This window comes from Ursus americanus, chromosome X (assembly GCF_024610735.1).
Source record: "Ursus americanus isolate L20-20 chromosome X, mUrsAme1.1.p, whole genome shotgun sequence".
In the NCBI taxonomy this organism is placed as follows: domain Eukaryota; kingdom Metazoa; phylum Chordata; class Mammalia; order Carnivora; family Ursidae; genus Ursus; species Ursus americanus.
In genome coordinates this window covers 38,276,917-38,302,784 of record NC_142164.1, presented here as the reverse complement: position 1 = coordinate 38,302,784, position 25,868 = coordinate 38,276,917, and the positions used below count along the sequence as shown (strand labels likewise).

Sequence of the window (25,868 nt, the reverse complement as noted above, 5' to 3'; positions counted from 1 at the left end):
TCCAGTTCTTTGAAAAATGTCTTCGGTATTTTGATCGGGATAGCATTGAAAGTGTAGATTGCTCTGGGTAGCATGGACATTTTAACTATGTTAATTCTTCCGATCCATGAGCATGGAATATTTTTCCATCTTTTTCTGACTTCCTCAATGTCTTTCAAGAGTGATTTATAGTTTCTAGAAGATAGGTCCTTTACGTCTCTGGTTAAGTGAATTCCAAGGTAATGTATGGTTTTTGGTGCTATCGTAAATGGGATGGATTCCCTAATTTCTCTTTCTTCAGTCTCGTAATTCATGTATAGAAATGCAACTGATTTCTGATCATTGATTTTGTATCCTGCCACAGTACTGAATTGCTCTATAACTTCTAATAGTTTGGGAGTGGATTCTTTTGGGTTTTCCATATAGACTATCATGTCATCTGCGAAGAGAGACATTTTGACTTCTTCTTTGCCGATTTGGATACCTTCTATACCTTTTTGTTGCCTGATTGCTGTTGCAAGGACTTCTAGTACTATGTTGAATAATAGTGGCAAGAGTGGGCATCCTTGTCGTGTTCCTGATCTTTAGGGAAAGGCTTCCAGCTTTTCCCCATTGAGAATAATATTTGCTGTAGGTTTTTCATAGATGGCTTTTATGATCTTGAGAAATGTACCATCTATTCTACACTCTTAATCAGGAAAGGATGCTGTATTTTGTCAAATGCTTTTTCTGCATCTATTGAGAGAATCATATGATTTTTGAATTTTTCTTTCTGGATAAAATCTAAGACACTGATAGATTTGCAAATGTTGTACCACCCCTGCATCCCAGGGATGAATCCCACTTGGTCATGATGGATAATCCTTTTAATGTACAGTTGGATTCTATTAGCCAGGATCTTGTTGAGGATTTTGGCATCCATATTCATTAGGGAAATCAGTCTATAATTCTCCTTTTTGTTGGTTTAGGGATCAAGGTAATATTGGCCTCACAGAATGAGTTTGGTAGCTTTCCTTCTGTTTCTTTTTTTTTTCAAAGATTTTATTTATTTATTTGACAGAGATAGAGACAGCCAGCGAGAGAGGGAACACAAGCAGGGGAAGTGGGAGAGGAAGAAGCAGGCTCATAGCAGAGGAGCCTGGTGTGGGGCTCAATCCCATAACGGCGGGATCACGCCCTGAGCCGAAGGCAGACGCTTTAACCGCTGTGCCACCCAGGCGCCCCCCTGTTTCTATTTTTTGAAATAGCTTTAGGAGAATAGGTATTATTTCTTCTTTGAATGTTTGGTAGAATTCCCCAGGAAAACCATCCGGGCCTGGAGTTTTATTTTTTGGAAGATTGTTTATCACTGACTCAATCTCTTCATAATTAATTAGCCTGTTTAAAAAATCAATTTCTTCCTGTTTCAGTCTTCGTAGTTTAGAGGTTTCCAGGAAGGCCTCCATCTCTTCCAGATTGCTTAATTTATTGGCATAAAGCTGTTGATAAAAGTTTCTAATAATCCTTCCAATTTCATTGGTGTCCATTGTGACCTCTCCGTTTTCATTCATAATTTTATTAATATGGGTCCTTTCTCTATTCTTTTGGTTATGTCTTGCCAGAGGTCTGTCAATTTTATTAATTCTCTCAAAGAACCAGCTTCTAGTTCTGTTGATCTGCTCTACTGTATTCCTGGTTTCTAATTCTTGATTTCTGCTCTAATCTTGGTCAACTGCATCCTCGTGCGTGGGTTAGGTCTGTCCCTCTGTTGCTGTTCCAGCTCTTGAGGTGAGAATATAAAAACTGCATTTTAGATTTTTCTATTCTTTTGAGTGAGGCTTGGATGGCTATGTATTTCCCCCTTAGGACTGCCTTTGCAGTATCCCAAAGGTTTTGGACCATTGTGTTTTCATTCTCGTTGGTCTCCATAAATTGTTTAAATTGATTTTTGATTTCCTGGTTTATCGAGTCATTCCTGAGCAGGATGGTTCTTAGTCTCCAAGTGTTTGAGTTTCTTTCAAATTTTTCCTTGTGGTTGAGTTCCAATTTCAGAGCGTTGTGGTCTGAGAATATGCAGGGGATAATTTCAGTCTTTTGGTATCGGTTGAGACCTGTTTTGTGTCCATAGAACATGGTCTATTCTTGAGAATATTCCATGGGCATTAGAATAGAATGAGTATTCTTTGGTTCTGGGGTGTAGTGTTCTATATATATCTAAGAGGTCCAACTCGTCGAGTATGGCATTCAAAGCCTTTGTTCCTTTACTGAGTTTTTGCCAGGGTGTTCTATCTATTTCTGATAGTGGAGTGTTGAGGTCCCCTACTATTAATGTATTTTTATTTATATGTCTCTTTATTCTGGTTAAGAGTTGGCTTGTGTATCTTGCTGCTCCCCTGTTGGGGGCATATATATTTATAATTGTCATCTCCACTTGTTGGATACATCCTTTAAGAATAATATAGTGCCCTTCTGTGTTTCTAACTATAGTCTTTAGTTTGAAATCCAATTTATCTGATATGAGAATTGCTACCCCAGCTTTCTTTTGAGGTCCATTTGCGTGAAAGATGGTATTCCATCCCTTTACTTTCAGTCTGAATGTATCTTTGGGTTCAAAATGAGTCTCTTGTAGACAGGAAATGGATGTGTCATGTCTTTTTATCCAATCTGCAACCCTTTGGCTTTTTATGGGAGCATTCAGGTCATTTACGTTGAGACTGAGTATTGAGAGATATGATTTTAATGATGCCATGTTGCCAGTAAAGTCTTTGTTTCTATAGATTGTGATTTTCTGTTCTGTATCAATCTTGGGGCCTTTTTACTTTTATAGAACCCCCCCTTAATATCTCCTGTAGGGCTGGTTTCGTGGTTACGAAATTGGTCCATGACTGACGATTCTGGAAGGTCTTTATTTCTCCATCAATTCTGAATGACAGCCTTGCTGGATAAAGGATCCTTGGCTGCATGTTTTCCTCTGAAAGACCTTTAAAAATGCCCCCCCAACCCGTTCTCTCATTCCAGGTCTGTGTAGACAGGTCTGACGTAATTCTGATACCTTTGCCTTCGTACATGAGAGATTTCTTTGCCCTGGCCGCTTTCAATACTGTATCCTTGGATCTAATATTTGCGATTTGCACTATGACGTGACGTGGCGTAGGTTTGTCATGGTTGAGCTTGGGAGGGGTCCTCTCTGCCTCTTGGACACGAATGTTTGTTTCCCTCGCTAGATTAGGGAAGTTTTCAGCTACAATTTGTTCAAATATCTCTTCTAGACCTCTGTTTTTCTCCACCCCCTCGGGGATGCCAATGATTCTGACATTGGAACGTTTCATTGAGTCAGTAATCTCCTGTAACCTACATTCATGAGCGTGGATTTTTTTAAGTCCAGATTCTATTTTAGTTTTCTCTTCTACTAACCCATCCTCCAATTCGCTAATACGTTCTTCTGCCTCATTCACCCTGGCCATCAGAGCCTCTAGTTTTGCCTGCATTTGGCTCATAGGATTTTTAATTTCTGCCAGATTCGCTCTCATTTCCGCCCTTAGAGATTCTATATTCTCATTAACATTTTCATTAATACTTTTTTCAAGTCGACATATCATCTTGACCATTGTTACTCTGAATTCTATTTCTGATAATTTGGTTATATCCATATCCATTAGTTCTGTGGCAGAGGCCACAGACTCACTGTCTTTTCTTTGCTGGGGGGGGGGGGGGCTTCTCCTTCTCATCATTCTGATGAAGAGAGTTTGCGGGGTTGTCCAGAGCCCAAATTATTGACCGGGACCCAGGCCGTGCGTCCTTGTTTTATAGGGATCTTAGGGATGTGGGCTTCTTGATTTTTCAGCCTGCCTTTTGGGGGAGGGGCCTGCCATGCCGATACTCAGGCAACCCTGTTTGCGTCACGTCTCCGTGTCCCCTGCGAGGGGGGATGGGGATGGGCACACTGTGAGCCGGTATTTCCAGGCTTTTGTTCTCTGGCGGCTTTCCCTTGCGGCTTGCTGTGCCTCTTCTGAGAGTCAGAGCAGCAGTGGCCAAATCTCAGCCTCTGTCTCAGAACAGAGGGATCATGGACCGTTCTCCACTGATGTTCTGGCCACTTTAACTCTGTTTCTGTTGGTGCTGCTCAACCCTGCAGCGTCCCAGGATGTGCGCCCCACACCCAGCATCCCAGCCCTCACTTCCAGGGCCGGCGCTTCTCTGTCCTTTGTGTTTCTAACACCGCCAGCTGCTAGCCACCAGCTGTCTCCCGTGAGCTCCCAGAGCTCCCGGTCTCAGTCTGGTTCCCGTGAGCACACCGGCGCTCCATGAAAAGTCAGGTGGCGCGCGCTCCCCACTCACGGTCCCGGTCTGCTCTTTCATGGGTGCCGGTCCACGAGTCCGCCCGCTCCCCCGTGCCAGAACGGCTACCGCTTCCCAGTGCCAGAACGTGGCGGCTCCCTCCTCCTTCCGTTTATCTTCCGATGTCTGTGCGCGGTTTCACGGCTCCCCTCTTCGTACCTCAATACTCAGCGCTGGAGATGTTCATTTGTGGAGATCCAGATGTATCTTCCTGCATCTCAGGCTGATTCCGTGGATGTTCAGGCTGGTCTGGTACCTATCCAACTTGACTCAGGGGACCGGCTGAAAAAGGGGTCCCCTACTCCTCTGCCATCTTCCCCAGTACTTCTCCTCTTTCACCCTTAAAAAAGCACTTTGCAATTCTAAACTTTTTTATACAAATATGCAAAGCAAGTTTTGTCTGCTTGTAAACCAATAGAAAATCATATGGTTCTTCTGTGTTTGTCTGCGAACTTACTTGAGTTTTGTGGATTCTGACCCATCTGGTGAGGCTCACTAAGGGCCACTCTTGGGCCAGTATGTTATTGCAAAGCAATGTAATAATTCATAAAGTTAAAACAAATATGGAAAACTTAATCATTCCTTAATTTACATGAATATGTCAGATGACTTAAACACACAGTTCATATGTACATACATTGATTTTGAAACAGTAGAAATATATTTTTGACTTTAAATAGCAGTAAATATTTTGTTAGTTATTATGTTAAAAATCTGGAAACACCAGCTAACAATATAAAAAGCCTGGAAAGTAAAGGTTATTTTTGCTTACGTTCTTTAAAAATTTTGTGTTATGGCCCATTGTACTTTTTTTTTTTAATGGCCTCTAACATGTCACTACTGATTTATAAATGGGAAAATTTACAGTGTTGCTCTGAACCAGGTTGTTGAAAAGTAGCTGCATCAACACCAATGACAAAACCATTCTGTTCAACTAGCATAGCAAAGGGATCTTGAGAAAAACAATTTTTAGGTTTGGTCATTATAGTCTTGGCCTGCTGTTCCTCAAAGATGGCTAAAATGAATTTATCGTTCCTGTTATGTTTTGTCATTTATTTCCCAAAATTGCATGAGGTTTTGGAAGCATTTTGAATTTTTAAATCACAGCTAAGCAAGAATGAAACTACTGTTAATACCAATCTGAACAAAATAAGGATATATTTATTTGTACTTTATGCTTTTTCAAATTTAGCTAATACTCTAAATGTTGCATTCATCTAAAGTTCCCTGTCTTTTTAACTGATGGATATATAGGTATTTTAATTTATAAAGCCTAGATAGGATAGACAGGGGAAAAGTAATGGTGTTGAATTTAATCTCATTTCTTTCTTCTGTAAATATATACTTTGCCATAAAATTCAAGATCTTAACTAATATGGTTCAATAAATGAAGTTAACAGCAATTGGCGTGAAAATGTATTAAATGCATGCTTATTAATATAGATATGTTATCAAATCACATTTTTCTTACTATAGGATATATCACATTTTATATTTAATACTAGCCACATATACTCACTTTTTATATAAATTTATTTATATCACCAAAGCAGAATATTATTTTAGCCCATTTCAAAAAACATTGTCATTTCCATTCATACATCTCAATGAAAGGGTGATCAACAAGACTGTTACTAATACCTTGATACACCTGACTTGCACTGCATGGCTGAAATTCTAACTACCAATGTTTTTTTTAATAAGCTTATTTAATATACTTGTGTTTCATTTTGCAATAGAAAACGCAAAGTATTCTATATTGTCATCTCTCCAGTATAAAATGTTTGCATTATACTTTTCAAGCTTTTTTGACTCCAATTTTCTGCTGTAATTTAATTAAGCTTTACTATTTGTCATTCTCTTTTCCAAGGCAGGATGCACAGTTTAATGCATGTTTATAAATTAAGGAACTGTTGAATATCAAGTCCTCATTTGACAGCAGGGAAATAAAAGAAAAAAATGCCAAAGGATAAGAAGCAAAATGCTTTTCATTCCATGCCCTACTAATCCAGGCAGAAATGGAAATTGTTGATTCTTGCTATTTGATCTGGCTATTAGCTAGAAGATTGCTGCTTTAGTGAATCTTTAAGAGGTCAGTTAAATATACTCAATTCCATGTCCATAGATCATACCCTAACATGAGCCAAATGTATTGTAATGCTTGCCCAGTCTAAAGAAAAAGTGCAATCAGTTCAACGTCATCCCCAGAAATGTGAAACAAAGAAACAAGGAATTACTCATGTCATTTCATAGATGAAGTTTCCTAACCCATTTTCATCTATGAAGTTTTCTAGCTTTTTTCAGCTATCAAACCCTTGGAGGGGGGTGTGTAAAGTTCTCACAGATAATATGTGTTTTTGGAATTTTCCCCTTTCTTCACTAACTGATCCCATTTGGCTGCCAATAAATATAGAGCATCTATACACCCTTAATGTACTTACCCTCTATAGATATAGCCATATAATTCCTCTTATTATTTAAGGAGATTCAGCAGAGCTTTTGAATTTATGCTGACTGCCTTCATTCTTGATCTTACTAGGATGCCTATTTCTGACAGTATTCATGGAAAAGATCTATGCTGTGAAAAGTACAACATATTATCTGTTATTACTACGAATAACAATGAAAAAATCTTTGCTAGTATATGCAGGTTGTTTAATCATACTCATCTGCTAATAATTATTGAGTTCTCTGTACCTAAGCTGTTATAGTATAAAATCAAATTTAGTTTTAAATGCTAACTTATCTTTAGGAGCTTAAGTTCCAAAAGGATTATTCAAAGCAATATAAGGATCAGAGACAAGAGTGTAAAGCTGGTCTTCATCGAAAAGCATTACTTTTTGTGAATGTAAATATTTTATTGTGTCTCTTTTGGCAAATACATTTCATTTATAGACTATTGCTATATGAACATCTGAATGAATGCCTAAAATAAGTCCTTTACTCATTATTACTAATATGTGATAGTTGTGAGTCAGTATCTAATAACTTCTATTTGTAGACTTTTTTGTTCTCATCTTTACATGCTTAGTTTTGTTTCCTAACCTAATCAATCTTTTTGCAACTTGCTTTTGCTTGGGTGGTTCATCTTGCTGCTGAACTGTAACTCCTGCCTCTTGAACTTCAGGTCTACCAGGTACTGTAGTTCTTTCTCAAAAGCTGGATCTTAAAGTAAAGCTTTAAACATGAAAAACAACCGAGATTTGTACAGGTTTAAATCTTTGGGTTTTTTCCCCATTATTTTGTAGAGCATATTTCAAAGGACAAATTAGTTATTTTGAAAACTCAACTATCAAAAACTAGTTGGGCTACAACAGTAGGCAGTGATCCAGATAGAGCTGTAATAGTGCTCATTATTAGGTATCTCATCATATGTCACAAATATAAGAATACAAAATATCTCCCCCCTTTCTATAGTATTTTCAATGAAATGACAGCATTGGAACCATTACCACTGTGCTAACTAAATGGAATTCTCTAATCTTCAAAGCTAATTTTATCAGTTTAAGGACATGCTGGTATATGACATCAAACAGATCTTAAAATCCCAGCATCTTGCTCTATTATAAAAATAATTGCCTGTGAATCTTCAACAATAAAATTAGGTCTTATTGTTTGAAGGGACACTTTGGAATGGTCACCTGGCTCAGCCTCCAGCTTCCAGTCAGTTGTATCCCCATTTAGTAGATGTAGATCAACAATATTAAGTGACTCACTAAGTCACATACCTGATAGGAATTGGAGTGGGGACTTGTCTTATGTTTGTAGAATAATTCTTTTCCCTCAATATATTCTTTTTAAACCATCTTGTCTCTCGGAGTAGTTATCTTATAAAACTTACTAAGGTTAAATATTCTTGCAGTATCACATTTTTTCTGTAAAATCCTGGTTGGAATACTGAGAAACAAAATTTAACAACAAAAAAACTGATGGTGTAATGTATTATTAAAGTCAAGAGATAAAGTCAAAAAGGTCCCATAATGGGCTTATTCAGTAATTAATCATTTTATGGATTATAGAAATATATACCGATAATCCATAGTACCTTAGAGCAGTGCAAATCCAAATGCAGTCAACAGACCAATGTCAGATCACAAACTGCTTGTTACCAGTCTGCATTGGAATTAGAAGAAATTGAGAGTAAGCATTTAGAAACTTATGTGGTAATTTGACAGTGGAATTGTATTTGTTGAACATAATAACCAAAAGGTACTCATGTATGTCTTTGGCTTTTTATTTTAGTTTTTTTTTAGTAATTTTTATTGTATTTTATGAAAATATTAGTCCATTGTGGACCAGGAACTAAAAAAATATTGGTCTTTCACCAGAAATAATTTGAGAAGCACCTTCATAGAGAAATATGCTTGAAAATCCTAAAGTTTGATTGTTTTTTATATGCATGATACCAAAAGTATCTCTGACTCACTGTTAGGTTTGTTATAACTAGGAGTCTATCACTTGTTTGCTAGAAAAATAATCAGATACATCTCTTAAAACTACTTCAAAGCTTGTTAATATTGGTGTTGTATTAACTAGGCCTGCATGGAATACCAGGAGAGAAGGGAGATCCAGGGCCTCCTGGGTTTGATGTTCCAGGACCCCCTGGAGAGAGAGGCAGTCCAGGGATTCCTGGAGCACCTGGTCCTATGGGACCCCCAGGAACACCAGGGCTTCCAGGAAAAGCAGGTGCCTCTGGATTTCCAGGTAATTCATTTAAAGTTTCCTCTGGTTTTGAATTCAGGAAATTAAACCTAATATGATTCTGGTATATTCTTCTCTGGATTGACACTGTCCCTTAAGGAAAAGTGTTAAATGTCTTTGCAGGAAATTGAGTTTGCTATTTTCATTACACTTTTTCTCTGAGATTTCTGGTCACATGTTGCTGTATAAAAAATGATCCCACAATTTAATGGTTTAACTCAACCTTTTTATTTTGTTCGAGATTTTGTGGGTCAGGAATTAAGGCATGATTTGATGAGGTCATTTATCTCTGACCCACATGGCACCAACTGGAGTGGTTGGGATGAAGGATCTACTTCCAGGATGGCACTTCTCTGACACCTGAGTGTTCCTTGGCCTCTTCACATGGTCTCTCATTATCCATAATGCCTCTTCACATGGCTTGGGATCCTTAAATTATGGTAAAGTCAGGGTAGTTGCTCTCCTTCTAAAGGCAGCTGGTTTCCAAAAGAGAGAATCCCCAAAACCATAAGCGAGTATTCTAGGAGCCCTGGGTGAAAGCTGCAAGACTTCTTATGATCTAGCCTTGGGAGTCATACAGTGTCACTTAGTCAAGGCCAAGGCACAGAGTCAGCCCAAATTCAAGAAGAAAAGGCTACACAAGGGTGTGTATACTGGGAAGTGTGGTGCATTGTGAAGCCATACTGGGAAGTGTGGTGCATTGTGAAGCCAATTTCCTGAATCCAAAAGCACAGTGAGTCTTTTTTATTTTCATTTTTTGAGAGACAGAGAGAGAGAGAGGGAGATTGAGTGTGAGCCCAGGGGTGGGGAGGGGCAGAAGGGGAGGGGGAGAGAGAGAATCTTAAGTAGGCTCCACTCCCGGCACAGAGCCCATTGCAGGGCTCAATCCCATGACCCTGAGATTATGACCTGAGCCGAAATCAAGAGTCAGACACTTAACTGACTGAGCCACTCAGGCGCCCAAGTCTTTTTTATTCATACGTATCAGCAGTAGTGGTCACTAAGGTTACAACAGTTGAAAAGGGGTAAAACTTAGTGCCTTCCTTCCAACACTCAGTAGTCTTCCAACTGACATCTTAAAAGTTATCTTTTATCTTTCCAAGGTCAAGGAAAAGTGTATAAGTTAATTATTGATATTTTTCAAAGGTGCCAAAGGTGAAATGGGTATCATGGGACCTCCAGGCCCACCAGGACCTTTGGGAATTCCTGGTAGGAGTGGTGTTCCTGGTCTCAAAGGTAAAAATCAGAGTTGGCTGGCAGATACATGTAAGAGAGAAAATGAACATTGTTTTATGTCAATACAGAATATTTTTATTTGAGTGCTTTAAAATGAGCAATGCTTACTTATATTTTGTTTCTATGTGCCATGGCATTTTTTAAAGTTTTTATTTAAATTCTAGTTAGTTAACATATTGTATAATACTGGTTTCAGGAGTAGAATTCAGTGATTCATCACTTATGGACATGGCATTTAAGTATGTTCTATTTTTGGTTTGGTGGCATGCATAGTTTAGATACCGTGAAATGTGGTAAACGCTAAGCTCAAAATGACAAAATATAGGGATTAAAATTTGATTTTTTTTACAGTTTCTATAATTGCCAAAGAACCCCAGAAAATAGAGGGAGTATTATTTGAGTGTAAAAATGTATGTGAGTTCAAGTTACTCATAGACAATAATCATAGTGCTTAAGTGTTTTGGATGGTCAGTGGCCTACAAAATTATGGAACATATGAATAATCTTTATATGCATTAATCCTGGAAGGACGAATCTGATCTGTTGTGTCCTCCCCACACATGTTGGTTTTAGGTGATGATGGTTTGCAGGGTCACCCAGGACCTCCTGGCCCTGCAGGAGAAAAAGGTGGTAAAGGAGAGCCTGGCCTTCCAGGCCCACCTGGACCAGTGGATCCAGATCTGCTGGGCTCAAAAGGAGAGAAAGGGGACCCTGGCTTACCAGGTGAGTAATGCATTTATTTGTGAATGTATTTACTGGTATATCTCATTTCATTTTTAAAAAGCATGAAAAGTGACTTGTAGTGTAAGAGTCACCAACAAAGGGCACTTAGATGTATCAGATTTTTGGTAATGAAAACTTTCACCTGATTTTTATTGTTTCAGTAATCAACTTTTATTTAAGCGTTTTCTCTGTACTTTAATCTGTCACAAACTATGAACTCTTAAAATAGACTTAAGGCAGTCACCTTCAGGCTTTCCAGAAAGCAATATAGGGATGTGGTTAAGAGAAATGGATATATAGCCAGAATCACTTGGAAAACAGATTTCAATATTTGGGAAATTTGCTGGTCCCTTAAATTCTTTTCCCTTGAAACCGGATGGGGATGAGTAGTACATTGTTGCCCTGTAGTGTTTTGATACATGTATCACACTCGGCTTTTAAATATGCAGTTCATTGTTATTCTGCCTTGGCAGAATAAACAATTATTGGACTATGAACAGCTGGGCGAGTTCAGCCCTGGGGAAAGCTGCTGAAAGTAGGTTTAAGGAATAACTGTGTTACTATAGTTATTTTATTAGAAACAAATAAGATATAAAGTATATAAAGTATTACACTGACTTTTAAATTCCTTTTTCTTTTTATAAAAATAACATAACAGGGCATCAAAAAATGTAGGTAAGCACAAATTAATAAATAAAGTGCTTACAATCCAATCTATATAGAATAGCCTTTCAAACAAAATGGAACTTTAAAACTAGCTATGTTTATTTGCAGCTTATAGTAAAGTTTGTGGCTCTTTTTGTGTTTGTAACCATTAATATTGTCAGCCCATGTATGCATGTGAGTGTGTATGGGTGTATGTGCATACACAGATATTATGTTTCCCTATGAGCAGGACTTGGTGAGATTTTTCCTCAAAAAAAGAGTTTAAGACATTACTGTAGTTTTGTATGTCATCACAAAAGAGGTAGGGACACCTACTTTTTTATTATTGTTAAAATGAGATATCTTTCTTGAATTACTCCTTACAAGTCTTCTCTTTCAATTATGCCTTCTGTAAAATAGAGGCAGTAATCTATATTATAATAGGATTATTAAAGATAGTTGTAGAATCTAAAAGATAGCCTAAAGATAATCTGACCCAATTCCTTCATTTTGCAGTGTAAAAAAAGTGAGGCCCAAAGAGGAAAATTACTTAGTTATTGAGTGCTTTGAATTTCTTAATGGTAGCTAAATAAAAAGTGGAGGCATTTAATATGTGTCCAGTGCTATTTGTTCATACTATATCAGAATATCATGGGTTCCTGTATTTCATTCATAGTTCAGAATTTGGGTTGCTTGCTTTCCCAAATTATTTTTAATGGTTTAATGGTAACAACCTGACTTGTCTTCCTCATACTCATCCTTGGAAGGTATTCCTGGAGTTTCAGGGCCAAAAGGTTACCAGGGTTTGCGTGGAGACCCAGGGCAACCTGGACTGAGTGGACAACCTGGATTACCAGGACCATCAGGTAAGTATGATAGACCACCTGTAGCAATTGAATGGCTCATCCTAAATCCTAGAAAAATAATTATGTATATATCATGTGTGATAATGTTTTGGATCTGATCATGACAATATACTTGGGTAGCTACTGAGATGTGGAGCTCTTTTTTAGCAAAAATGTTGCCATTTGGCCCAAGTGTCAACTGACAAGGTTTGTAGGTTATTTTGCTTTGCTCAGTTTCTTCTTTTTGTGGCAGTGAGGATGTATACAGAATGAGAAGTACAACCAAATAAGGTGGTGTGTTTTGTTTATATACACCGCGACATGTATTAATGATACAGTTATCTGATAGGTGCTGAAAAATTTACCTTTTTTTAGTTAATTGCCTTCAGACAAGTCAATCATTAAACCATGTAAAGATGGCTGCTGATTCTATTTTTAAAAGTTTTTAGAGATGAAAATTTCACAACCTACCTTGGTAGTCTGTTTCAGCATTAATCACCCTTAGAGTCAACATGGATTTTTTTCTTATTTCTAATAAAACTCTTGCTGCTTCTTAAGCCATTTTTTTTAGTTAGGCCCCAAAGGAATAAAGAGCAGCTGGTCTCCATCTTCATAGGAGTCCTTCAGGTCAGTTATTCTGCTGTAGACTCTGTACTACATTGCCTTGATAGATAGTTCCTTTCTATCCTTCACATTTTCTGCATTCTCTTCTCGAAGTTGGAAGTCAGTGTAAAAGAAAAAAGTAAAGAAAAGATGTTTAAGGCAACATTGTGGCCCTTAGAAAATCCCTAGGTAACACCACAGCTCATGCACCTGAGCTCTAGGAAGAATGTATAAACACAGCAGCCATGACTGTCGGGGGTGACATTATAATACCTCTCCCTCAACCCTTATCTATCCCTGGCCTAATGTACTGGGAGTATATCATAACAGGATACCACTTTCCATTTACTGGTTTCACGTAATCAGACTTACATGGGAAAGCCACTTCTCAATCTTTTAAAAGCAGACTCATTATATTGGATTTATCTGTGATAAATACAGTAAGGATAGTTATGCACATAATGCGAATAGGCCTTCAGGTGATTGGAATTGTTTTAGGACAAGAAACAAGGTGTCCTGGTAAAATTTTTGCATTTTAAAAACTCATTTGTATTAGGAGACCTCTGTTACTATGTTTGTATTGTAATATGTCCCTAAGGAGATTTCTTAGGTACCTCTTGCCTGTTTTTTGCTGAGTTAGATCTGTGGAACTTAATCATATATTAAGATTTCATCCATCTAATCCCATGCTGACATTGTAATTATAACCCACTCCAAGAAATCAGGCAACCTCAATATTGCTGACTTGTCTTAATTTAACGAATTTAACTTTTCTAGGTCCCAAAGGTAACCCTGGTCTCCCTGGGAAGCCAGGACTTACAGGACCTCCTGGACTTAAAGGAAGCATAGGAGACATGGGTTTTCCAGGTGAGTGATGAAAGTCTTCCACATATTTGATCCTATTAATGGCAGATGGTTCACTCTCTTTGTTATCAAAACAGAGACTGGTGTTGATAGAATCAAACTGACAGTAACTAAGGTAATCAGTGGCTAGAGCTCTCTCATCACACAAATATTTGAAGTAGGAATTAAGGGACAGAGTTTTAGAAACCTTAAGAGTAAGGATCCACAAACGTGTATCTTTTCTCTCGCTATACCCCGTTCACTTAAACTTCCTCTAAAAATGATCTTTTAAGTAATCCTAGCTGTAAAGGATTATTATGTAATTCAGAATTTGTAGAGTTCTTTTTTTAAAACCTTTTCCCTTAGTCATAAGCATCATAGATATGTCATGAATAAAGAACATTTTGTAAAAAAAAAAAATGCGTGTTACATGTTTTCAACAGGACCTCAGGGTGTGAAAGGGTCTTCTGGACCTCCTGGAGTTCCTGGACAGCCTGGCTCCCCAGGATTACCTGGACAGAAAGGAGAAAAAGGTGATCCTGGTGTTTCAGGCATTGGTCTCCCAGGTCTTCCCGGCCCAAAGGTAATTCTATGCTAGGCATATACCTGAGCAGATGTGATTTTTTTAAAGATACTGTACTCATTCCTAATTCTTCATTAAATGAACTATACAGTGACATGATATATTCTGGAAATTCATTCCTCCTGTTTCATCTTTTTATGTTTTAGGGTTTGTAGCCAATCCAAAAAGGTGTGTGTGGGGGAAATATTCTGATTTCTTTGTTTTCCCTCCATCTTAATCTCTGAGTATATTTCAGTAAACCAAAGGTGTGTTCCTGCCTGGCTTTGGTTTTCTTTTCCCATCTTAGTGGTGGAATGTTGATCTATATCCTAATATTGTTATTAACTAATATGAAGAGACTTATAAACAAAGTAACTTATGCAATTAATGAAGGAGCAGTCGTATTCCTAACTGCGTATCTGAGGTAGTTCTCTTAAAACAGTTTTACATGTCCCTCCATGCCCCTAGTCAGTGTGAAAACTTTGGTAGTGTTTCTCAATCAATCAAATTTAGAACATATCTTAGAATCATTAGACTCAACACATATTTGATAGCTGCTTTAATTCCATGTAAAAAGGTACTAAGTCCTACTGATTTGTGGAAGTACTTTTTAACTAGCAGAGATGCATCCTTTGTCTATTATATATGTTGCAAATATTTTCTCCTGGTTAATCATTTATCTTATAATATTGTTTAATCATTCAGTCAGACCACAAAGCTAGAAAGTATTAGGAAAAGAATGGTGTTACTAACCTTCCATGGAATTAATGAAAATTCCCACTGAGATAAGAATGTACTGAATAATGTGTTTTTTTTCCTTTTGAGCTGTCCTTATTTTTTTTTGTTTTTTAAAGATTTGTTTTATTTTAATGTTAATTCCAGTTTAATTAACATACAATGTTATATTAGTTTCAGGTATACAATAGAGTGATTCAGCACTTCCATACAATACCCGGTGCTCATCACAGCAAGTGCATACCTTGATCCCCATCACCTATTTAACCCATCCCTCCACCCACCTTCCCTCTGGTAACCATCAGGTGGTTCTCTGTAGTTAAGAGTCTGTTTCTTGCTTTGTCTCTTTTTTTTTGTTCAATGATTTAACTTGTGAAATTTGAATAATGTTTTAAAGATAATTTCTTTTTTAATAGTATACAAAAAGATTTTAGTTTGATTGCGTAGTCAGTCAACTTATTGTAAGAGATAATCAAGAGAAATTTCTGCATATTAACTGCAAATTAACAGTGTAAAGTCTATTGAAATGATGCTGAATATTTTCTGTTCTATTTAAATTTTACCAGTAATACAGGACTACATTTAAAAAAATGATAATACAGACATATCAAGGGTAAAAGTGAAAATCTCCTTCATAACATATCTTCTTTACTCCATTCCTTTCCCTATAGATATCCACTGATAATAGTAGCATATAAATTTGAATCCCTTGCCATACAAATTTTTATGTATATATACAAAATTTAGGGTTTTCTATGTGTATTGTATATGTATATGTGCAGAGTCATAGAATACACACTATTCTTTATTTGTTTTATCACATATCTTTTTATCACTTCTTTTAATCTTTCTTTTTTATTATATCTTAAATAATTTTCTTTGTCACTGTGCATTTTTTATTATGTTCAGTTAGCCAACATATAATAAGTACATCATTTTTGATGTAGTGCTAAATGATTCATTAGCTGTGTATTACACCCAGTGCTCATCTCAACACTGTACATTATTTTTAATAGTAGCATTATATTCTTTTTTGCAAATAATATCATAATATATATTCTTAGACATATCTGTGGACACATGTATAATTATTTATGCTGTATAGATTCCTAAAAGTGAAATGTCCAGTCAAAAGATAAATACATTTAGGTTTTTGTCTTTTAAAGTTTTTATATTAATAGTAACCAATAAACTTGATTTTAAAAATCAATGAGTATGAAACAGTGTAAAACCAGAAGTTTTCTTTCCACACATTTACATACCTTAAATTCATAGTTCTTCCCCAAGGTAACCACTTCTAGTAGTTGTCCACAAAAGACATTTTATGTGTATATAAACATGAATATATGATAGATATTTCATCAATTTTAAGACTCAATTTTTTGCATTCAAAATCTCTGATATTGAGGTGCATCTTACAATGGAAAGCATCTTACAACTGTAATTGGAAGCATTTTTCCTCAGTTACTAATTGATGAAATGATACTGCATCTTCCAAATATAGGTATCTTGTATTTTTATTTACACACATAAAATCATACTATATATCTGGTCTGGACATAGCTATCATACCTTAGTAAATCTTAGCAAACTTTATCAGTCCATAAAAAATGCCTCATTCATTTTCATAATTATATAATATTTTGTGTGTGTGTAAACCATATAAATAGTTTAATCTATTATGAACACTGAGTTTTTTCTGTATTTTCATGATTACAAACATATGTTGCTCTGAAGATTCTTACCCATATCTTAGATATGTATCTTAAGATTATTTGGTAAATATTGCCATAGAGTAAATTCTGAGTAGAGTTGCTGTAACCCATCATATATATGCCTTTTTAATATTGATAATTACTAATTTTTCCTTTAAATATCTCTGCTGCTTCATACTGTCTTGATCAGTGTAAGAAATTTTCTATTTTCATTTTACAAATATTGGGTATTAATCATTCTAATTTTGTCAGTCTAATGGGTGAAAAGTAGAGTATCATTGTTTAAATTTGAATTTTCCTAATTATGAAAAAGATTTCTAATGCTTATATCTCCTCTACAAATTGTGTATTCATACTCTTGCCTCATTTTTAGAAAGGGATTTGATTGTGTATTTCCTATTGATTAATGGAAGTACTTCATAAACATGCATCCATTGTCTATTAGATATGTTGCAAATATTTTCTCCCAGTCATTTGTTTGTCTTATAACCCTGTTTACTGTGCATGTATCATGTAGAGTATAAAATTTTTACATAGGCAAATGTTATTTATTCATTCATTCAAAATATACCTAATGAGTGTGTAAGGTGCCAGGTACTGTTGTAGGTGCTGGAGATAGAAAACGAATGATGGAACTTTACATCAAAAACTAGAGATGTACTGTATGGTGACTAACATAATGTAATTTAAAAAAATTATTAAAAAAAGAAAGAAAGAAAATGAATGAAACAAACTCACTGCCTGTGCAGAGCTTGCATCTAGTCAATAAAATAAATATGTTTATAGTGTGTTAGAAGGTATGGCAAAAGTTAAGGGAGACTTGGGGGTAGGAATTGCTGAGAATTGTTATATTTTGAAATAGAGTAGTGAGAGAAAGCTGCTCTGAATACAGTTGCTCTAGTGACATGCAGTGAGGGAAGGAGTCATTCAAGCACCCTGAGGTGGGAGCACACCTGACATGTCTGAAGAACATAAAGGTAGCTAGTGTGGATTAAGCAGAGTGAGTGAGGTGAAACTAAGTGAGAGATGAGATCAGGTTGGTAATGGAAAATAGATTATCTAGAACCTTGTAGATTATAGTAAGGGATTTTACTCCTGAGTGAAACGGGGGTGACTGGAAGGAGTAACATGATTGTACTTATATTTAAAAATATATCATAGCTCCTATTTTGGATCTAGATCATAGAGGAATAAGGATGAAAACAGTGAGACCACTTATGACACTATTTAAATAATACAGACCAGAGATCTTGATGGCTTGGATCAGGGTGGTAGCAGTGGAAGTGATAAGAAACATTCAGAATCTGAATATATTTTTCAGGTCAAGCCAGAAAGATTTGCTTTATGGAACATTAGAGAGATATCATGGACTATGAGAGGAAATATAGCATGGATGATTCTAAAGTTTTTATCCTGAGCAAGTGGGAGAATGGAGTTGCTACATACTGAGATAGGAGAGATTTGGGGAAGCAGATTTGGTGGGAAAGGTCAGAAACATAATTTTCTGATTCATATAAAAACTTCTATATCCTAATATTATAAAAATAGACCTATGTCTTTTCTTCCAGTACTTCCATGATTTTGTTCTTTATATTTACATCTTTAATCCATGGGCTTTTTTTCTCTATGTTGTGTGAGGTGAGGAAGTAACTTCATGTTTTCAAAATAAATATCCAGATAACCCAACCCCATTTGTTATAGACTCTACTCTTTACTCATTGATTTGAAATTCCATTTAAAATTTTTTTCTAAATTTTTTCATATATATTTTTTTCTGGACTGAGCAAATGTTAACATTTATATAATGGAACTAGATTACCATAACTCGTATCTGAATTTATAATGAATGTCAGCAGGAAAAAACATGTTTCAATTGAAAAATATCCTCGGTATATTCAACTCTTCAAACAAGAGGCTAACTTAGTTTCACTCTCTATGCAGCCTTCAAGTTTATTTCAGTAAGCAAATTCCACACTAAACTTAGATACTTGCACAGTTGAGAAAACAAAGAAATCATGTATTTGAAGTAGTCTGTTGTTTCTTTCAGATGATATTGTTTTATCATATAATGGTGACACACTGAACAAAATTAAGTCCTTACTTTGCACAGTTCTGATATGCACAAATTTGTTACCACAATTTAGGTAAATAACATCAGTCCACAACAACACAGTTCAAACTTAAGTTACCATGGTATATTAGCTCTTCAATCCATAAATCACTATATACATAATTTGTGTATCATTATCAGTGAACAGTTGTTTCACTTCTTTCAAATTCTGTCAGTGATTAGTCACTGAAAATGTTATTCCCTTAATGCCCTAATAGCAAAGCATGTAGTTGTGTTGCTTCTTTGTCTCTCATTGATAAACCAATCTGAAAATTTAAAAATATGGATAGTCAAAAGAGAAAACCAACAAAGATGAAAGTGCAGCAAAAATAGGAAGTGATAACACTGGAAGTGACATTTAAAGCTAATATAAATAGGGTTACAGACAAAATAGCCAACCATGGGAATGTTGACACTGCTACCATTGAGAGACTTTAGAGGTGCAGACAAGGAAGTTAGTGAAAACAAACTTAGCAATATATGACTTTTCTCTATGCATGCATAACTTACATGAAGAGAGATTTTAAAGTTGTGGGAAAAACTTTTAAAGGTCATGGAATAATCATATTTTTCTCATTATTAAGATCTCTTTTACATGGTTTTAGCATGCATCTTCATTTTTAGAGTTCCATACTATTGTGCAAAGTAAGACTGCCTATATTATAAAGAGAGTAGAATTGAAGTTTCAGGAGACATAATAGTATGATTGGAGGATGTCAAGCATAAGAAAAAATTGTATAATTAGTGAGTTGTTAAAAACAAGGATAGTGGTGGGGCAGTCCAAGAGGGTGGCATAAGAAGGCACTGAACATACCTCTTCCTGTGGACACAGCAAATCTGTAGCTACATGGGGAACAATTAATTCCCTCTGAAAAAGACCTGAAAACTAACTGAACAGCTTCCTTCACATCAAATAATAAAAGGGCCACATCAACAGGTAGCAGAGGCAGAGATATGGTCTCATCCAAAACCATACCCCCGCTAAGGTGACCCACAGTCAGACGGGATCTTACAAATCTGGGCCTCTTCCCTGAGGAGTTAGGGGTTCATGCCTCACAGCAAGCTCCCTAACCCCTGAGACCTGTAACAGAGAGACAATCCTCCAAAACATCTGGGTTTGAAAACCAAAGGGGCTTAACATCCAAAGGGCTGTGGGGAACTGAGATGCATTTCTTAAAGGGCTTGCATGCAGACTCACCCACCTCAGGAACCAGTACAAAAGCAGCAGTTTGAAAAGTGCTTATACTATATGTGAAGGAGATTCATTTGCTAATACTAAAGCATCTGCCAGAGGAGCAGGAGTATGTTGGAACTCTCTTTGGGGTTGGAAGTGCTGGCAGGCACTATTTTTGTACTCTCCCTCTACCTTGATAGTACTGGCAAGTGTGACCAGCCCTGTACTCTCCCATTGCCCCACTAAAGATGGCAGGCAAGCACCAGCCCTAGGTTCTCCTGTGGCCCTGCAAAAGAGGGACATACCAGTTCTGTGCTCTCCAGTGGCCCCCACAAAAGCCAACAGGTGCATGCAGTCCATACTGGAGTCACTACTTAATCATCTGGCTCTGGTGGCCAGGGGCTTGCATTCCTAAATCCCACAACACTGTAACAATCAGAGAGACAGTTCTTGGCATGCTACCCTCCCCCACCAGAGCACTACACAGACAGTGTACTGAAACAACCCCAGTCTGTCTGTGAAAAAGGCCTATTTACTTGTCTTGGAGCTTTAGCCTGAGAGGCAGACTTTAAGTTTGGCATATAGCTAGAGGCAACAAGGGTGCTTTCGAGGATGCCATTTTTCATTCTTCCTCAGCCTTGCTATAGCTTGCTGGTACCTCCCAGAAAGGATACATTTGTCTGAAGCCCTGATTTTTTCAACACCTCCAGATCCACCTAGTCTGCAGGCCAGCAAGGTTTACTATTGTGGCACCACAGGACTATATATATTTGCATACTTTCAAACTGCTACCTGAGGATCTGGCTTCTAATCAGCCTGAAACTAGGTGCTGACTGAGATTCCTCCCTTTAGAATACTGACAGGTCTTAGCACACCCTCAACAACTGGGACATATCAAGAATAAATTAGGCTGCTTAGACAATTACAAATGTTTGAGAGACAACAAGGAACTTAGGTCTAAGGTTGATGGATAAGTTGTATCTTTTATGCAAGGCTACTCCTTCAGGACTGGGGGAAGTAGCTGTTTTGCTGAAGAATACAATAACTGAATTGTACAATACACAAGAGGGGCTGAAAAGGAGATTACATGAAGCAAAAGAAAGTGATCTAGAAGACAAGTGTGAAACGCACCCAAACAGAACATCAAAAAGGAAAAAAAACCTTAAAAAAGTAAAGATATCTTAAGGGACCTATGAGACAACATAAATTTCAGTAACATTTGCATTATAAGGGGTCCCAGAAAGAGAAGAGAGAGATAAAGGAGAAGGAAACTTACTTAAAGAAATAATGGCTGAAAACCTCCCTAATCTGAGGAAGGAAACATTCAGATCAAGAAAGACTATAGATAGGCCAGTGATGGGTAGTAAGGAGGGCACATATTGCATGGTGCACTGGGTGTTATACGCAAATAATGAATCATGGAACACTACATCAAAAACTAAGGATATACTGTATGGTGACTAACATAACATATTAAAAAATTATTATAGAAAAAAAAAGAAAGACTATAGAGACCTGAATAAGATGAAACCAAAAAGATCAACAATAAGACACATTATAAGTAAACTGTCAAAAGTTAAAGAGAGAATTTTAAAAGCAGCAAGAGGAAAACCCCTTGTTATGTACAAGGGAATCCCAATAAGACTATAAGCAGATTTTTCAGCAGAAATTTTGTAGGCCAGGAGAGAATGGGACAATATATTCAAAATCCCAAAAGGAAGAAGTGTCCAAACAAGAATACCCTCCCCAGCAAAGTTATCATTCAGAGTTGACAGAGAGATAAAGACTGTTCCAGACAATTAAAAGCTAAAAGAGCTCATCACCACTAAACTGGCCTTACAGGAAATATTAAAAAGGGACTTCTTTAAGCTTAAAAGAAAGTGCATTAATTAGTGACGAGAAAACATATGAATATATACATCTCAAAGGCAGAAGTAAATATATAGTAAAGGTAGTGGATTAATCACTTATAAATCTAGTATGAAAGTTAAAAGACAAAAGAAGTAAAAGTAACTTTAAGTACAATAATCAGTTAAGGGATGCACAAAATGAGAAGACGTAAAATGTGACATCAAAAACATAAAATGGGGGGAGTAAAAATGTAAAGTTTTCAAATATGTTCAGACTTAAGTTGCTATCAACTTAAAATAGATTTTAATATATCTAGGCTATTATCTGTGAGCCTCTTGGTAACCACAAAGCAAAAACCTATAATAGATCCACAAAAGATGACAAGAAAAGAATATAATAACACTAAAGAAAGTCATCAAACCACAACATAAGAGAGCAAAAGAAGAAGAAACAACAGAGAGGAACTACAAAACAGCCAGGAAACAATTAACAAAATGACAATAGGTACATACCTATTAATAATTACTTTAAGTATAAATGGACTAAATTCTTCAGTCAAAAGACATTGAATGACTGGATTTTTAGAAAGACCCAGTTATAGGCTACCTACAAGAAACTCACTTTAGGTACAAGGACACACCCAGACTGAAAGTAAAGGGTTGGAAAAAGATATTCCACACAAATGGAAACCAAAAGAAAGCTGGGATAGCTATACTTATATCACACAAAATAGACTTTTAAACAAAGACAGGGGTATTACATAATGATAAAGGGATCAATCTGACAAGAGGATATAACATTTGTAAGTATTAATGCACCCAACATAGAAGCACCTAAATAAATAATGCAAAAATTAACAAACCTAAAGGCAGAAATTGACAGCAATACGATAATAGTAGGGGACTTTAATATCCCACTTACATCAATGAATAAAGATTAAACAACATGCTACAGAACAACCAGTAAGCCAATGAAGAAATCAAAGGAGAAATAAAAAAAAAATACCTTGAGATGAAAACAGAAATACAACTTGTGAAAATCTATGGTGTGAAGCAAAAGCTGTTATAAAAGGGAAGTTCATGGTAATACAGGCCTACCTCAAGGAACAAGAAAAATCTCAAACTAAATTTACACCTAAAGGAACAACAAGAAGAAAAACAAATGAAGCCCAAAGTTAATAGAAGGAAGGAAAAAAAAAGGTCAGAGTAGAAATAAATAAAATAGAGACTAAAAAATCATAGAAAAGATCAGTGAAACTAAGAGCTGGTTCTTTGAAAAGATAAGCAAAATTATTGCCAACAAATTGGAGAGCCTAGAAGCAATGACTAGATTCCTAGAAACATACAATCTTCCAAGATTGAATCATGAAGGAATAGAAAATCTGAATAGACCAATTACTAGTAAACAGATTGAATCAATAATCCAGAAAACCTCCCAAGAAAGAAAAAGTCCAGAACTAGACAACTTCACTGGTGAATTCTACCAAACATTTAAAAATTTAATATGTATCCTTCTAAAACTTTTCCAAAAAAATTGAAGAAGATAGAATACTTTTGAACTCATTTTATGAGGCCAGCATTACACTGATACCAAAACCAGTCAAGGACACCACACACACACACACACACACACACACACACACACACACACAAAATTACAAGCCAGTATCCCTGATGAACATAGATGCCAAAATCCTCAACAAAAGATTAGCAAACCAAATTAAACAAAACAACAGTTAAAAGAATCATATACCACAATCCAGTGAAATTTATCCCAGAGGTGCACGGATGGTTTACATCTACAAATCAATCAATATGATACATCACATTAATAAAATAAAGGATAAAAATCATATGATCATTTCAATAGATGTAGAAAAGGTATTAGACATAATTCAATGTCCATTTATGATAAAAACTCTCAACAAAGTGGGTATAGAGGGAATGTATCACAACAAAATAAAGGTCATATATGAGAAGCCCACAGCTAACATCATACTCAATTGTGAAAAGCTGAAAGTTCTTCCTCTAAGATTAGAAACAAAACAAGGATGCCCACTTTTGCCACTTTTATTCAACATGGCATTGGAAATCCTAGCCAGAGCAATTAGGCAAGAAAAAGAAATGAAAGGCATCCCAATTGCAAAGGAAGGAGTAAAAACTGTCACTATTTGCAGACAAATATATGTATATGTGTGTATGTATATTTATACTTTATACTTATATTTATAAGAAACCCTAAAGACTCCACCAAAAACTGTTAGAGCTAATAAATAAACTCAGGAAAGTCACTGGGTACATAATCAACATTCAGAAATCTGTTGCATTTCTATATACTAACAACCAACTATCAGAAAGAGAAATTAAGGAAACACTCCCATTTACAAGTGCATCAAAGTGAATACAATACTTAGGAATAAATTTATCTGAGGAAATGGAAGACCTATACGCTGAAAACTATGACATTAATGAAAGAGATTGAATATACAAGTAAATGTGAAGATATTCTATGCTCATGTATTAGAAGAATTAATATTGTTCAAATGACCATATTACCCAAAGCAATATACTGATTCACTGCAATCCTCTTCAAAATCCCAATGGTATTTTTCAAAGAAATAGAACAAACAGTCCTAAAATTTGTATGGAACCACAAAAGATTCCAAATAGCCAAAGCAATCTTGAGAAAGAAGAACAAAGCTGGAGGTATCATACTCCCTAATTTCAAACTATATTACACAGCTATCTATAGTAATCAAAATAATACAGTATTGGCATTAAAACAAACACACAGATCAATGCAATAGAATAGAGAGCCCAGAAATAAACCGACACAAATATAGTCAATTAATTTATGACAAAGGAAGTAAGAATATACAATGGGGAAAGCACAGTTGCTTTAATAAATTGTGTTGGGAAAAGTTACAGCCACAGGCAAAAGAATGAAACTAGACTACGATCTTATACTATACACAAACATTAACTCAAAATGGATTAAAGATTTAAATGTAAGATCTGAAACCATAAAACTCCTAGAAGAAAACAGGCAGTAAGCTCCTTGATATTGGTCTTGGCAATGTTTTCTGGATGTGTCTCCAGAAACAAAGGCAATAAAAGCATAATAAACAAGTGGGACTACATCAAACTAATCTGCACAGCCAGGGAAGTTACCAAGTGAAAAGGCAACCTACTGAATGGGAGAAAATATTTGCAAATCATATGCCAATAAGGAGTTAATATCCAAAATATGCAAAGAACTCACAATCATTAAAAATGAAACGAATCCAATTAAAAATGGGTAGAGCAACTGAATAGACATTTTTCCAAAGAATGCATACTATTGGCCAACAGATACATGAAAAGGTGCTTGACATCACTAATCATCAGGGAAATGCAAATCAATACCAGAATGAGATATCACTTCACACCTGTTAAAATGGCTATTATCAAAAAGACAAGTTTTAGCAAGTGTTGGCAAAGATGGGGAGAAATGGGAACCCTTGTGAACTGTTGGTGAGAATGTAAATTAATACAGCCACTATGAAAAATAGCATGGAGGGTCCTCAAAAAATAAAAATAGAACTATCATATGATCCATCAACTCCACTTCTGGATATTTATCTAAAGAAAATTAAAACATTAACTTGAAAAGATATACACGTCCCCCTATACATCATAGCATTATTTACAGTAGTCAAGATGTGTAAGCAACCTAAGTGTCCTTTGGTATATGAATGGATAAAGAAAATGTCAGATATATATACAATGGGATATTACTGAGCCATATAAAAGAATGAAATCTTGCCATTTGTGACAACATGGATGGACCT

At 36.0% G+C, this 25,868-nt stretch overlaps 1 protein-coding gene across 2 annotated transcripts in view; it reads left to right on the top strand.

Annotated features, from left to right (window-relative positions):
- COL4A5 (collagen type IV alpha 5 chain) overlaps positions 1-25,868 on the top strand; it is a 241,377-nt gene that overhangs the window by 179,986 nt on the left and 35,523 nt on the right. For both annotated transcript variants that reach the window (XM_087859697.1, XM_087859696.1), the window contains exons 31-36: positions 8,833-9,000; positions 10,144-10,233; positions 10,807-10,956; positions 12,369-12,467; positions 13,827-13,916; positions 14,336-14,475. In XM_087859697.1, coding sequence (XP_087715823.1) covers positions 8,833-9,000; positions 10,144-10,233; positions 10,807-10,956; positions 12,369-12,467; positions 13,827-13,916; positions 14,336-14,475 — 737 coding nt within the window. The remainder of the gene's footprint in view (positions 1-8,832; positions 9,001-10,143; positions 10,234-10,806; positions 10,957-12,368; positions 12,468-13,826; positions 13,917-14,335; positions 14,476-25,868) is intronic.